Source organism: Anthonomus grandis, chromosome 6, assembly GCF_022605725.1.
Source record: "Anthonomus grandis grandis chromosome 6, icAntGran1.3, whole genome shotgun sequence".
In the NCBI taxonomy this organism is placed as follows: Eukaryota; Metazoa; Arthropoda; class Insecta; order Coleoptera; family Curculionidae; genus Anthonomus; species Anthonomus grandis.
Window position 1 is genome coordinate 7,124,352 of NC_065551.1, and position 16,542 is coordinate 7,140,893.

Genomic DNA, 16,542 nt, shown 5'->3' on the forward strand with positions numbered 1-16,542 from the left:
GTTTTCAAACACCCTATAATATATTAAATCTACTAAAAGCAAATTAAATTTAAAGAAAAAACTTTCAAATGAAAAGTACTATGGAAAAAAAATTAAAATCCAATCTCCCCTTCCTTCCTTAATTTCCATAAATTTCCTTTGAATATTTTTGTTGAGCATTAGTATGGATATGTTCTAGTTGAAGACACCCCATACTAGTAAAGGATGGCTGTTAAGCCAGTATACATTTAGATAATTTTAATAATGGGGTTACAATATTTTTAATGACAATAAACAAGTTCTTCATTAACGTCGCTGATTTTATTAAAAACAAAAACACTATATGTACCAAAATATGTAAAGTTTTTAAATCAGTATTTAATCATTCTTCTTAAAAATTGCATACCAAGCAATAGGAAATTTTAACTTCTGAAATTATTGAGGACTTTCTCATGATATTAAAAATGTCTATACATATCGATGTATCAACACCGCTATAACAACATTACGATATATTGTTATAGGGTAATCTACCAAAGGTGTGTATCGAGATAGTTCTAGACTATTTTAATTATAATATTCTGTAGCACCTCTTTCTAAAGCTGAAACATTATATTATAATATAAAAATAAAAAGTTAAAACATTTCATCATGTATAAATCCAGTAGATTATTAAATTAGCAAAAACTAATAACACTAAAAAATATTAAAGCTCATCACTACCACCTCCATCCCTGGCAGTGATTGCAACCAAAGAATCTCGAACGATGTCCACATGAAGGCCAGCCGTAGGGTGGCGGTGGTGGTCCATGGTGATGTGGTGGTCCATGGTGATGTGGTGGTCCGTGATGTGGTGGTCCATGATGATGTGGAGGTCCGTGATGATGTGGAGGACCAGGAGGACCTGGAGGTCCATGGTGGTGTGGAGGACCTGAAGAAGTGATTAAATAAGTGATAAAACATACGTGCTAACAAGTTTTAAAAACATAATATACTAGTGACTCCATGAATAGTTACGTCATATAGCACATATAAGATTTAAAACCTAAAAAAATACTTAACCTTAAAACCTTTTTTAAAATGAACTTACCAAATGGTGGTGGTGGTGGCATTATTATAAAACAATTAATTCAAGACACAAAACAACTTACAGATTAACAAGTTCTAGAATTAAATTTTGTATTTCGGATTTATATATTAAATTAACTTTTTAATCTTATCTTTCGTTTATTACTGCGTCAATAAAAAACAATGAAAAATATGACAACTCGTTTATCCCGATTTTCTCGGAAGGTAAATTTAGGAGTGTATTTTGCAACGATGTTTAAAAATAGAGAATGTAATACTTACAATTTTACAGTATCGTTACAAGTGTCGATTTAATGACATATCACTCCTAATAATCTTGTTCTTATAAAAAATGTAAAAATAAAAATTAGTGCTTGAGACCACACGACTGAAGTAAAACTTATTTATCTCTATTTATAAGTATATATATATCATATGTTTGTATATACTCTTTCTATCTCCACTAACTCATATCTCCTTCTCGTTCGCCTCACCTGACCACACTTTTCGTAACGCATTCGCCAGTTTCCTGCCCAACCCAAGTTTTACTTCAAAAATTCAAACACGCATAAAGTTCACCCCTTTAACTATAGATGCGAATGAAAATTGTAACCTTATTTTAAAAGTTACCTTTTTAATATTAGCACTTTTTTTACTGTTTCTGAATAAATGAGAAAAATACTTAATAAGTTAAAATATGGAGTATAGCTATGGAGTTTATTCAAAATGAATCACTCCTATAAAAACACACGTTAATTTAGATATGCAGGAGGGAAATTCTGTTTTTCAAGGAGGGAAATTTGCATTATCTCACTTCCACCTTATCTCCCTTCTGATCAAGAATTGAAATCGTATTGTATCGTATCATATTGTATCGTGTCCGTAAGATATTACTTTTTGCACTAGAATCTTATGATCGACATAATCGAAAGCTCGAGAGAAATCTATAAATAGCCCCAAAAATGTTCTCGCCATTTTAGATAGTGCGTGATCTTTAATTTCCCAACCTGTATACTCATCTTCCTATTCGTTTAACAAATTGCGACGTAGAGATGAAGTACATAATGTCAACAGATTTTTTGATAGGCTAAGACAAGGATAGGCATTCCTCGGTATTATTTAACATATTTCAGATTTAGATTTTCGTAAAATGCTGTAATTATCTACAACGAGATTCCTGCAATCAATTAAATGTAAGGATAAACTCGTAGGGTTTCTTTCTATTTTTTTCTTATTGTTTTTAAGATTAAGTTGTTTTATATAGAGGTAGGTTTTGGTTTGTTGACTTTTGCATTTTTTATTTTTCGTTTTTTTTTGTCGCTCTTAATGTTTCTCAATGTCTCATATACTAATATACAAATCTAGAAAGACAGTAAAAAGAGGCCCATTTTCGAGTTTCTCAGGTACCAATTTTCAAATTGGTATATCGCAAAATGTTCAAAAATATGAAATAAATATGATCTTGATTTTCTAAATTTAACACCCTATAACTAAAAAAAGAAGCAACTTTGGACCAAGATAAGTTGCTTTAAATCAGCTTACTTTGACCACAATAAGATAGACTTTCCCTTGAATATACCGTTACGAATAGAAATCATATTAGTTCCAATGCAGTTACCGTTAGGCACCTGAAGTTTTATTGATGTTCGGCAAGATGCCATAGTAAATTCTAAAAAGGAAATTATGTAGTTATTTGTACAATTTAAGTACATTAGTAACTCCTTTATGTGGAACTGCATCAAAAGCTTTTCGGTAGTCAATGTATGCTACAAAAAGGTTTCTCTTGTTTCTTAAATGCCCGATTGCAAACTATGGAGTCAATAATAATATAATAATAATAACACTTGTTCTTTACACCCCATGGCACCTGTGGTACATCCTGTCTGTTGAGCCGCTATGATGCTATTTTGGTCACTAATGTCTGTAAATACGTTCTGTTTGATTAATATTTAGCCGAATCTTGAGTGTTTTGGCAGTCCTTGAACAAGAGGTAAATGTTACCTTCAGTCCTGTCGGTCAGTTGTTGATGTGTTGATCATAATTTCTTTATCCAGTAATTTTGGGCATGATCTGGGCCTGCAGCTTTCTCGTTATGTAGCTTTTTTCTGACGTTAGTCTCTTCCTCAACTGAAAATGGAAAAACTACCATTTTTGACACTTTGCTCGTTCTTCAGTCAAGCATTCAGTGTCGAGGTTGCATTCACTAGGTGTTGTTAGTTGAGTCCCCAGAACCCCTACATGTTTTCTTTAGTGAGAAATTTGTCGTTAAGCTTTTGATAAAATTGCTTCTCTGAGCATTCAAAAAAGGAAATTATCTTGTTTTATTTTATTACTGGATTTATACTTTCTTAAGCGACCTGAAAAAATAGATAACTTTTGTTTAAGGGTGTCTAGGCATTGTTCCGGAGTACAGTTTTCTGGGTCCTGCTGCGTATATTGTTGGGTCTGACGCATTGTTTCCTCTACTCTTTCTTATACTTTTCTGGTTCTGATATCTCCGATATATTCCTTTAGCCGGCCAATGTCTTTCCTAATATCTTTAATCTTTGTTTATAGTCTGCTTTCCTAAGGCGGTGTCGGTCTTTCATTATGTGTAACACTTTAGCAGCTTTGAAGCTGTTCAAGTATCGTAACTGTAAGCAGCATTAAGAAAAATTGCCAATTTGCGGAAAGAGTTAACTCTAGGAAAAGCTGGTTTTGTTGAGGGGTTTGTGCTTTCATACTCTGTCATTACCCTTCTAAACTTTGTTCTAAGCTAAAAATGTACTTTATCATTATGTTCATTATTCTGGTCTTCGTTTTAGGCCTCTTAATTTATTATCACTTCTGGTAATGATGCTTGGTCTGGTGAGTGTAAGTTTTCTTCTTCACTTCTGATCTCTCTTCGTCGTCATTGTCCTGCAAATTGTCCCTTCCTTCATTTAAGGCCTTTTGATAATTTATTTGTGCTGCAATTTCCCTTTTAATAGAGTTAATTCGAGTTTCTGGGATCAAGTTGTTTCTAAGAATGACGCAGTATTGGTCAGGGACTCTCAGTCACGTGCACATTTGGATATTTTCTGCAGAATTCGGCATGTAGCTGTTTTCTGTAGCCAATCATCTGAAAATGCACATTATAGATAAATTCATGGCAAATGTATATTTTAAGCGCTGTCTCGGTAACCCTGTTTGAGTGAGCACTGGATAAGTTTCCTGTGCAACACTTTTAACAGGTTGGGCCCTGGTTGATGTTTGTAGACCATGTGCAAATTGGAGTTGCGATGGAGCTGTAGTTTCTTGTATGACAGAAGCCCGTCTGAGCCTCCTCAGCACCGTGCCACCAACAGTCCGCATGCTGTTATGTCCAGCGCCGGCTCCAGACATGCCCTGGCGATCCCCTGGCGACCTTTCTCTGAGGCTTCGGTTATTCTCCATTTATATGGGTATCTGCTACCCACGAACTTCATAAATATACCTGGACTGCCAATTCAATGAAAAGTAAATGAGCACTACTAGGGGGCCGCCATTTTGCGTGATTGTGTCCTTTCGATGTTGGTCACTCTGACAAATTTTAGTTGTGCCATCTATAGGGAAACAAAACAATTAAAGTTTTTGAGAGGTTATGTTTACAAAAATTCAAAATAGAAAGTTACACATAGGTAAGAATTTGAGATTGTTGCATTAAATCTGTGATTTTCTTGTACTTCTTTGAGATTTTCGTTAAAATTTATGAAAGAAAGTAATTCTCTCCTAAAATGAGACAAAGTTTCAATCAACTTGGATTAGATGCATGTACTGTAAAATATTTATTTTATTATTCTGATAATTTTGAATCTGATAAATCTAAACTTAAATTTAAATCTTATAAATCCTAATACCATGAAAATGATGATCTTCATTTAAACTTTTGCTTGTATTTATTTAACAAATTCAGTTAAAAACACTTTTATTTTCTTTCTATTTTTACTATGACGAGTCTTACTTTCCTTTCATGTTTCCACATTAATAGGTACAACCATCTATAAAAATCAAAATATAGATGATTTTATGAAGGTTTGTAATTAGCAAGGGTTTATATAGTAAAAATATATTGTTTTATCATAAACAACACAGACAATTGACAATAATTCGGTTTTGAGAAACAGAACCAAAAACCTTCAAATAAAGATGATGATACATTATTTACGTATTAAATAAGGAGGAAGATACATGGCCTGTTCCAGACGATATACCCAAGCGTCGTTTACAAATCGACCAAAAACTAGGCAATCCGCTATACTCACACGCCAAACGTCAGCGTCGTTAACTTTATTACCGTTATTTAATATATTTTTTGTTGGTAATACTAAAAATGTTCAGAGTGACCAACATCAAAAGGACACAACCACTATAAACATGGTGGCCACCAGGCAGTGGTCATTTTTGGGTATTGTGGCCATATGTATTAGCAGTATATTTATTAAGTTCGTGCTGCTACCATTTAACATTGGTTGCCCAGGTTTCCCCTTTAGTCGCCTTTTACGACAAGCAGAGCATAACGGAGTACTATTCTTTGATCTCGGTCTCCCACGGGGGTTATTATTATTATTACTACTCGTATTATCTAAATGTGTGAGAGCACTATGCCTTACCTCATTAGATTTATAAAAAAATAAGGTATACGATATACCATCAGCTATATAAGACAAGCTGCTAAACAAATTAATAGAATTGTACGAATAAACCATTTACATATTGTAGATTGTAAAACTCGTACCCAAGTACGACACGAGTTGTTTGAACGCACAGCTTTGTCAAAGGCTAGTGGGTGGTCATTATAAAAGACTAATTTATTAAAGTTTATTGTCTATGCTAGTCAAATAATTGTAGTTTCTATTTAATTACATTTTAAAGTGACTTGATAGAATATGTCCGGGTGTTCCACTAAGAATATATTTTCTCAGCTGTGTTTCGGATATTAGTCATAAGGCCTAATAAAAAAATAATAAAGCGCCATGAGAAATTTGTGAAAATTATTAGTATTTCTTAGAATGGGATTTTCACAAATTTAGGCAAAAGAAATTCTACATTATGGCACCAAAATCCTTAACAAATTTCAATTTTTTTCTTTAGGCCTTCCTAGAAACCTATCCAGAAAAATTAAATGGTGAAGGAAGGTTAGATCTGTTTTTAATTAAATGTTACTCACAGGATAGTACGAAAAAATCAAACTAGATATATTAGAAGCAAAGTGTTTTTTAATATCTTAGCAGAGCGCTTTTCGCATATGAGCCATCAACAGTGCTAATTGTCAGTTAATTTAAATGTAAACCTCAACATGGGAGAGTACTAACGTCTTCCCTTTTTTCAAATATTGTACATTCATCTACATTTAGTTGTGTGATATTTGTAGTCTTGCTTAAAATGCTCATATGCTGAAAGCCAAAAGCGCTCTGCTAAGATATTAATAAACACTTTACTCCTAATATATCTGGTTTGATTATTTCGCAAATATTGATGTAACTTTATTAAACTGATTGGGTAATCGAACTCATTAGTTTTTCTCGTTTAAAGGAATGCTTATTGGTATATATCATACTTTATAAAAATTAAGAATTGCATTTGACCGTAGACGCTACTGGGCGCTGTCTTAAAACTTTTGCGTCTTTTTTTGAAAATTTTAAATTGAATCGTAATATAACATATGTATGTATAATAGCCTAATTTTAACTAGTTGTGAAAGGCATAAAAACTTAAAAAGTTCTCAAAATCGCATATTGATATCTCTGACCAGGCTGCAAATTCGTAATTTTAATTAAAGAGCTTTAAATTTTAATTAAGACTCAACTGCCTGGAATTGAAAAATAATAATTGTGGTCCAATTGCTTGGACTAATTAGTTAATGAAAAATTTTACAATTCTAGGCAGTTAAGTCATAGATTCTGTAAAATTGTAGTTACTTTAATTAAAATTATATTTCAACTGCCTGGACTAATTAACTAATTAATTACTATAAAATTAATGTTATTTTACAATTCTAGGCAGTTGAGCCATAGATTCTTTAAAATTGCAAATATTTTAATTAAATTTATATCCTAATTGCCTGAATTAATTAATCAATTAACCAATTAATTACAATTATATTTGACTTATTTTATCGGTCACGTGGAACAAAGGAAATCGTCAGTAAAGATGTCTTCATTTAACGGGAATATTCCTAATTTTCAAAATCTGGACAAGATATTACCTGGACTAAAGGCATGAGAATATGCTGTTTCCAAGGCCACTGCAACGTTGTATGTATTTTTTCCTTTGTTGTTGAGAAGCCAGGTTCGAACGGCTTGGTTGTAATAGTTTTTTAAAGCTCTAGAATTAACAGGATGCAATCATCCGTAGAGCTTTTTATAGAATTCATGAAATATCAAACATTTCATAAACGATTTTTCATTTGAACAACCTGATGGGTTTGCTGTGCCGATGCATCCTACTGGTCCTCCAAAAAGCATTCTTTCTTTAAAATGGACTCGTGGAAAGATCAACATAGGAGGCAACGAATTACCGATTCCAATCACTGCACCAAGAAGAGTTACGAGAGTCCCTCTTTCAGTTGAAGTAGCACTGCCTATCTGCTTTACACCTTTCGAAGCAATTATGCTCCTTGTTCTTGAACTATGCTCAGCTCTGTTTCATCCAGGTTCCAAATTTTATCTGGGGAAATTGGACCATATTTTCTATGCGCCTGTTTAATATTGTCGTAAAAAAGTCCAACGTTAGGTTTGTTTAAACTTGTCATTCGGCTTAAACTACTAGCCTCTGGTTTTCGAATTGAAAGTTGTTTTTCACGTCATTTTACAAGTTCTCTCATTCATTCTTTGCCGGCGATTTCAGCATCTTTTCAAGTATCTGATATGTTTTTATTATTAGCTTTTGCAAATTTAGAAGCTAACGTTCTGACACCCTCAACAAATATTTAAATCTTTTCAAGTTTTTTATTAATAGAAAATAACATTTACATGAAAACATCATTTGTAGGCTTGCCAACATTGTCTTGAACAATCTTCTCAGATTTTTGAACATCGTGATAAAAATTATAATGGACAGATAGTCTACTATTCGCTAAGCCCTCTAAAGACACTACAACAAAACTGTTTATCATAACTTAACGATCTTTGCATTTTTATATTAAAGATATATCCTGATATTTGAGACTAACAATAAAAAAAGTACAGTAAAAATTTTTAAAACTCATCACTACCACCTCCAACCGTGACAGTGATTACAACCAGGGAAATGTGAGCGATGTCCACATGAAGGCCAGCCATGGGGTGGCGGTGGAGGTCCATGGTGATGTGGAGGTCCGTGGTGATGTGGAGGTCCGTGATGTGGTGGTTCATGATGATGTGGTGGTCCGTGATGATGTGGAGGACCCGGAGGTCCGTGATGGTGTGGAGGATCTAAACAAGTAAAAAACATAATATGCACTAAGAAGTTTTTAAAATATATATTAATCACTCTACTTATACGACATACAGGATATTATTTGAAAGCTAAGAAATTTCTTATTTTTAAAATGTAAATAGTAATATAGTAATAATAAGCTTACCAAATGGTGGTGGTGGCATTATTATAACAATAAAACAATTACTTTTAGACACTCTACTTAATGATTAGCCAGTTCTAAAAGTGAATTTTGTATTTTAGATTTATATATTAAATTAACTTTTTAATCTTATCTTCGGGTTATTACTGTGTCAACAAAAAATACAATGAGAAATTTGAGATCCCGTTTATGCGCATTTTCTCGGAAGACAAATTTAGGAGCGGATTTTGGAATAATATTTAAATATAGAATAGTCCTTTAATCACTTATTTATGTATACGGCAATATTTGTGGTCAATTAAATATTCTTGTTATAGATTTTAGTTAAAGTATCAAAAGCTAAACTTTATGTGTATAAGTTGACCTGATGATTTCACGGAAATGCATGTTTTAAAAAGGTTTTTTAACTAATATCCTGTATTATTAGACGGAAAGCATGGTAAGATATATATCATATACATTATGCCATAAAATTCACAATGACTTAAATTTTGTTATGTAAACTTCATTTTTATAATGACATTTGTGTCTCTGGAATATTTGCTAATACGGCTAATAGACACGCAAGTAATTAGACTTTGTCAGTTGTACGCTGTCCTAATAGGCTATCGGAGATATTCAAATAAAATTAAATAAGTATTCAGCGTGAGAAAAAATGTACTAATATCCGCCTTGTGTTTTCGGCCGTAGGCCGTGACTTTATCAAAGGGACCACTCTGTTGAAACAAAGAAAAATCCTAGACCATCGTTACATAAATAGCTTTTGCTAAAAAATTATGTACCAAGACATACTTTAACTACCAAGTACTAAACTTTTATCTTAATTCTATTTGTTCGGCTATATTTTGACAGACGGTCATATACGAGCCGCACAGTGCTTCGAGTATATAGGACCTTGGGACAAAAATCAGTTACTTCTATTGGGGTAAGCGTAATGCTCCGAAACTTATGCAACTTTGCACTAATAAAAGGCCCTTTCATTGAAAGAATTTAGAGAATTTAATATCTAATGTTACAGGGAAATATGCGACCAATACATTAAGAGCTGGACAAATAAAAATGTTGCTTTTTAGTTTTCTTATAAAAAAAATAACAGTAACTTGCCGAGTTACCCTATGAAAATTAAATTATTTACTTGACTTTTAATAACAACAATACAATTACATAACAAATTTAAAGTACACGAAATCTATAACTTCCATAAGTGTAAAAGTTGATTTCTTTTTCGTAACCTTTAGTATGCTGGTATTTCTTACGAGAGAAATTTATCACTATACATATAATGTATTTAAAACATTAATAAAAAGGTATATACACACAACTACAAATTTTTCTTTAAAGGAAATACGGCAAAAAATATTATAGATACAAATAATAAATGTAAAAAGTGGGAAAAAATAACTCCTAAATTTAGCAAAAAATAAACAGTACTAATGCTAAACATGAAAATGTTTTAAGTTTTATGTGAAAATTAATCTAATCAAAACTAAAATTTTGTTTGTATTTTAACTAAAACTGAAAACTATAACAAAAAAATCTTAACTTAAAAAAGATATGGAAAATATGTACACATATTATATATAGGTTTAAGGAAAATTATTCTGAATCAGAATTATCGCTAAAATCACTGCTGACAGAATCTTCTTAATGTATGTCTATATCATCAATTAATGTCCTTTCCTCTCGTATAATATATTTTTCGACTTCCCGGTTTCGATTCTCATTTTTCTTTGAAGTGACTGTCCTTTGCGATGAGATAATGGGCTCTGATGTTAAAAGTAGTCTTTTTAATAAATCCATATTACATTTTGTTCTAGAATACTTGCCGATTTGAAATAATCGATATTTTCTTGCCTCTTTATGTCTCGCTTCTAAAGCATCCTCGGACAGTTGTCCTATAAGTAAAGGAAATGAATCAAGTATTTCAGATCCGTGTACCAGAACCTTATGCCTACTTGGCATGTAATACCACCGTCTATAGATTACAATAGTGGTAATCTATAGACGGTGGTAATACCAATTATATAAATCGAAATATAATTGTTTAGTCTCATCTAAAAGTTTCTTAAACTCTAGTACCTGAATGTGACAGCCACTAGAAAGAGTTCCAAGAATAGTCAAAAAATTTATTATAAGACGCTTGTCTATTCCTGTTATTTCAGAGCTTAAGTCTGGATTGTAAAAAACGCGAGCTGTATTGCCATCGTTGCTTGACCCGTATCCTTGCTTTGGTTTGTCCACAATCAGGCCCACTTTTTATTTAAAATCTGACTGTATTTTCTTTTTGTTGTTTTTCACTATTTTCTTTTTTTCTACTCCTTTAACTTGCCAAGATCTTATTTGCAATCGATAACTAATGTGAAGTAAGCACTCAAAAAATCTTATCCAGCAGGGTAATGTGGACAAACCAAAGCTGTAGTTTTCTACTTTTGAAGGACGGTTGGTATTTGGCAAACTCATTTCTTTCGGACTTGATCCACAGATGATGCATCTGGATATTGCGTTTGTGTCAGAGAGAATATTTGCTACACTACCATCCATCATAGTGAACAACATTTTAAATGATACTATACAAGTAGTTCCGTTTTGAAATTTTAAAATAAAATTATTAAGGTCATTAATTTTATTTCTGCTTTGCTTGGTGAAGTGAGTTTCAACTTGAGGCAAGGGATTGCTCAAATTTAAAAGGGAATGGATTTTTTCATGAATAAATAGTTTTGGATTTTAATTCCGATGTTCTAGCCATGTCTCAAAAAGATCAGCTTTCTTTATTGATTTGACATCCTCTGAAAAAAAAATTTAAGCTTCGTCGCAGACTGACGCAGATAAACTATATATGAAATGATAATATATAAATGTATTAACAATAAAATGTAAAAACTACAAATGGTTTTAAGAGGCTTTTTTTATATGCCTTTTCAAAGTTTCAAATTTAAAGAGAAATATAAAATGATTGCAAACTACTTTTACATTTATTATGGTTAAATGATAAACGACTTTTAAATTTTTGAATACATGATATTAAAGTACATACCTTGTTGTACACTGTCCATGTTTAAAAAAGATTTTAACTTTTAACCGCCTGTCTTGAAACACCAACAAAGTATACTCAAGTTTTAATAACAAAAAGGTACTGGTCAACACACGAGATTTTATTATTTTTGGCGCAAATATTTATTAACAAAAAATGCTATTTGCGATAACATTTTTGTGGAATAGTGGCTATTAGTTTGTGGTCTTTAAGATAAGGTATTTAAATACTTCTGAAAAACAAGTCACTTTTTCGATTTTTGTCCATTGGTCGAAGCACTGTGAGCCGGACCAACATCTTTATCTTGTCGTCAACCTAATGCTTGTTTACCAGCAAAGCAGTATGATTTAAATTAAAAGAAGTCGCTCGTTTTCTCAAAAAACCCTAGATTTTAAAACCTAAAGGAGACTAGACAAAGTCTCGGTCTCATAAGCGATTTACACGGCTGATTTGAAGTGGGTTTCGGGACTAGCAGTAGGTCGAACCCCGCTTAAGATAATATTTTTTACATTTGTTATTTTATTAATTTTAGTTTGTTTGTTATCGTTTTTGACAGACGTAAAAAAATTTTGCGCCGTACCACATTAAGCTTATTTTTTATTGTAATTCGTTTTTTCCTTTTAATTTTCCATGGTGATCTTAAGAGCGCAACAAGTGTAACCGACTTTTTAAATAAAAAATAAAAAAAAAATTCTTTGAGACCGAGACTTCTTCAGACCCCTTTGGATTTTAAATCAGTATGATATTAATGCTGGCCCTTAGAAAATGTGTTTTTTGGGTTAGCACACTTAGCAGATAATATACATATTATTAAAGCAGATAACAGTACTTGAATGACAATACACTGTCACTTGAGATAGGACAGATAGGACAAAATAAAGTACGTTATTACAAGGTTTTACTTACTGCGTACCTATTCGGATACAAACGATTTTAAGCAATACTCCTGGCTGGTGGACGCTCTGTCAACACTGGATGGAATAATACACTAAAAGTTTATTTATAAGTATGTTGTAAAGAATGTTTATCCCGCCTTTGTTTTGGAATGAATATTTATGGCGTCTTAAACTCATGTTTCCAAACTTGAAATACCATCACTGGATCTGAAAAAATAAATCATCCAAACAAATAATATCCCGTTTTCACTTTTATACCGTCGCACCATGTAACAGTAATGCTTTGTAATTGTCATGCTTTAAAACATAAATTAGAGTATCTAAAATCGTAAAGGCAAACTATTTATACAGTGCATCCGTAAAGTAATAGATAAATTCAATATAAATGAAATGGACCGTTTCTGAAAAAAATGCTCGAACCTGTCGATTTTAATATTGGGCTTAGGATTTTTCTACATGGAAATTAAATATACAGGGTGACTCAAAAAAAAGATATAACGCCATCAATATGTTTTTTCAATAGAAACCACAATTTTTTAATGCAGAATAAGAAAGAACGCATTGTTTTACAAAGGATATAGTGCTTACATAAGCAATTTTGAACGAAAAATGATGATAAAATATAAAATTGAAGAAATACCTATTATAATTATTAATGGTTGGTTGGTTAGTGCGTGATTGGTTTCGGAGATATGTCGCGTAATCAAAAGGAGGTGGTTCAGTTGTTTAATGCAACTCATCCTGATCGGTCGCCTATTAGCCAAAGCATGGTAAGCGGAGTTGACGTAAAGTTTCGTGAATTCGGGCATGTTCGGGATACTCAAAAAGCTAGTCGGGGTTCAATAACTAAAGGAGATGAGCTTAACGTTCTGTTAACGGTTCAAGATAATCCCAAAGCCACAATCACAGGTACGGCTACTAATGTTAATTAATCGCGATCTACTGTGCATAAAGTATTGAAAAAAGCAAAGTGCCACACTTACTTCAAGAGCTATGGGAAGATGATTTTGATCGCCGAAATTAATTTTGTGAGCAAATGCAGCAATTATGTAATGATAACAACCATTGATAAAACCAATAATTTTTTCTGACGAAGCAACAATTACTCTAAACGGCCATGTGATCAGACAGAATTGTCGATACTGGGCGACCGAAAACCCTCATTGGTTCACAGAATGTCATACACAACACCCTCAAAAAGTCAGTGTGTGGTGCGATATAGTGGAAGGAAGAGTTTTAGGACCTTACTTTTTTGATAACACTCTCCCTGGTGAGAGGTATTTGGACTTTCTTCAAAATGATATTATTGCCGCTTTGATAACTTTGTATCCGGACTTGGAAGATAACCCGACATGCACCATGGAGCTTTGCCACACTATGCTTGACCCGTTCGCAATTATCTAGATGACGTTTTTTCAAATCGTTGGATAGGTAGACGAGGGTCCATTGAATGGCCACCCAGATCGCCAGATTTAACTCCCCTCGATTACTTTTACTTAAAGTATATGTAACTAAGCCAGCGAGTTTAGAAAATTTAAAAGAACAAATACACCAGGAAATTAGAAATATTACTACAGATGTCATTGACAAAGTTCAAAAATTATTTTTAAATTGCCTTGGTTATTGTCAGATTGTTAAGGGTGCTCAATTCGAACATTTAATTTAGATCGATATTTCTTTAATTTTACATTTTATCATCATTTTTCGTTCAAAATTGCTTATTGCACTATTTATTTGTACTATATCCTTTAAAAAAATGCGTTCTTTCTAATTGTGCATTAAAAAATTGTGTTTGTCATTTAATAAATATATTGATGATGACATACCTTTTTTTTGAGTCACCATGTTTAATTTTCACGTAGAAAAACCCTAAGCCAAATATTAATATCGAAATGTTTTTTTCAGAAATTGTCCATTTAATTTTTATTGAATTTATCCGCTACTTTATGCATGTACTGTATACGAATTAAAATAAATATTGAAACAAAACTAACTAATAGTCGTAAAATAGTATACCCTATAACATGTGCATCATTTTAAATTCTACCCTCGTAGAGCCGCTCCCTTAGCCTAATGCGTCCTACACTAAATTATCCTATTCTTTACCTACTTTAGAATATACTCTTTTAAGGTTGAGAGGAGAGAGATTACTGTAAGTGTGCACATATAGTGAACGTGTAATAGGTGAGACTATGTGTTTTTACATATACAGGTTGGCGAATAGAAGACTATACATAGGCATTATAAATGCCGACACCGCTTCTCGCTTACATTCTGGTTGCTAAGCGGCCCGGTGGATTCCGATTGTCTGATTTGCTATTTTCGGCAAGGCACAGTTTGCAGACCGCATTTTGCTGTCTGATTGCATAGCTCACTATTGAGTCTTTAAGCGCTATTTTAATTTTTTCAAATATTTGGCATTATGGCTGTTTATACCCCTTCCGAAAAAGTTCAATGATTAAATGGTTTTAAGGAGCCAATTCGGCAGTACAATGCAGAAATTAATTCTCAGTAAATTTTAAAATTATACCGACTCCTTGTGCTGAAACCATTTTAAACGTCGTGTTAAATTTTGAGACATACTTTTGGTTCCAAGAATGTAGAAATTGTTACACCAAGGCATAAGAATCACCTATTAAAAAAGTCCAGGAGATAGAACGACGGGAAGAAATGGTTTAGTTTTGGATTCAACACGATCTAGTAGAAGTGTTGGAGAGGAACTGGGTATGCACCATAAAACTGTGACGAGTAAAAAAAAAATATGGATACAAATGTTTTAAATATTCAAAACTCAGGAGGTGTTTCCTGAAGACTAGTGGCAAAGAATGCCGTTTTGTAAAACCATGATGGAAAAGGCAAATGAAAATGACAATTTGTTAGAAAACATTTTGTTTTCAGATAAGTCCTCTTGTCCATTGCATGGTAAAGACAACCTTCCATTATTCGTTACTGGTTTCAGGAAAACAAACACAGAAGTTTTCAGTTCCATACTCAGTATCCTCAAAAGTTAAATACTTGGGCTGGTATTTTTGGGTGACCATATTGTTAATCCATTTTTCATTGTTGGTACTTTGAACGCCGAAAAATACCTTGAGTTGCTACAAAACCAAGTTCTTCTTCCCGTTCAACTTCTTCCTAATATAGACCTAGGATCAGTCTATTTTCAACAAGATGGCTGTCCTGCTCATAATGCGGTTAGAGTAAAAGAATTTTTAACAAATACTTTTTCTAACCGCCTTATTAAATGACCTCCAAGATCTTCCGATGTGTCACCAAATGACTTTTATTTGTGGGGTTATCTTATCTATTTATAAACATCATAATAGTAGGCCAACGAATTTAGAGTTGAGAAACAAAATTGTTGAAGCTGCCAATTCCACATTACCTCAAACTCTTTTGGAAGGAAGAAACAGCTTTTACGATAAGCTAATCTTTTATTTAGCTAAAGAAGGAGGCCTTTTATCTAAAGATTTATTTTTTAGGTTTATTATTTAGAGTTTTTTTTTATAACGTTTACATTCTATTTTTATTAGAGTTTGTATTTTATTTTAATAAGATTAACGCTTTAATTTTCAATATGCAATGCACAGCATAAAAAAATTGTAATTACGAATCTATGCGGATTTTACACATCATTAGAAAAAATATTATATCAATGCCACGTAATATTAAATTTTCCAAAATTTTGCCGCAACAGATACAGCTCTCACCGATGTCAAACGCTTACTAAGATAAAATTTAAAATAATTGAGCTCAAACCTCGAACACGTACACTACTGTTGCGGTGGCGGCGTTGCAACATCTCGTTGGGAACTTTATATATGTAGTGATCCATTCGCCAATCTGTATAGTCTTTTGGCATTGGTAGAAGGCTCGTGATTTAACTTAGTTAATATCACTTGTCTCGTATCACCTAAAATCTTTTAAAGAATAATACTACTTATTTTAAGTAATTTATACCTATTCTTAATATTTTAAATGACTAACATATCTAACACTTACTAGGTATT

The 16,542-nt window shown here is 32.6% G+C and overlaps 1 protein-coding gene across 4 annotated transcripts; it reads right to left on the reverse strand.

Moving 5' to 3' along the window:
- Positions 1–278: 278 nt before the first annotated feature.
- On the reverse strand, positions 279–16,507 carry LOC126737777 (proline, histidine and glycine-rich protein 1-like). 4 transcript variants are annotated; one of them, XR_007661097.1, is made up of 4 exons: positions 16,493–16,507; positions 12,550–12,739; positions 1,070–8,459; positions 279–910 (listed from the first exon to the last, which is right to left on the reverse strand). XR_007661097.1 is itself a non-coding variant. In XM_050442828.1 (2 exons), the coding sequence occupies exons 1-2, from the start codon at positions 1,089–1,091 to the stop codon at positions 699–701; spliced, it is 234 nt and encodes a 77-aa protein (XP_050298785.1). In that variant the 5' UTR covers positions 1,092–1,236; the 3' UTR covers positions 573–698. The 4 variants fall into 4 exon arrangements, 1 of the variants encoding a protein (XP_050298785.1); XR_007661098.1 differs by lacking the exon at positions 16,493–16,507 and adding an exon at positions 16,305–16,319; XR_007661096.1 differs by lacking the exon at positions 16,493–16,507 and having other exon boundaries at positions 12,550–12,942.
- Between the last annotated feature and the right edge of the window lie 35 nt (positions 16,508–16,542).

Bases quoted from the DNA above. Each gene is read 5' to 3' on its own strand.
- LOC126737777 (XM_050442828.1), bottom strand. From the start codon at position 1,091: ATGCCACCACCACCACCATTTG. The intron at 911-1,069 runs GTAAGTTCATTT...TCACTTCTTCAG, and splicing joins GCCACCACCACCACCATTTG to GTCCTCCACACCACCATGGA.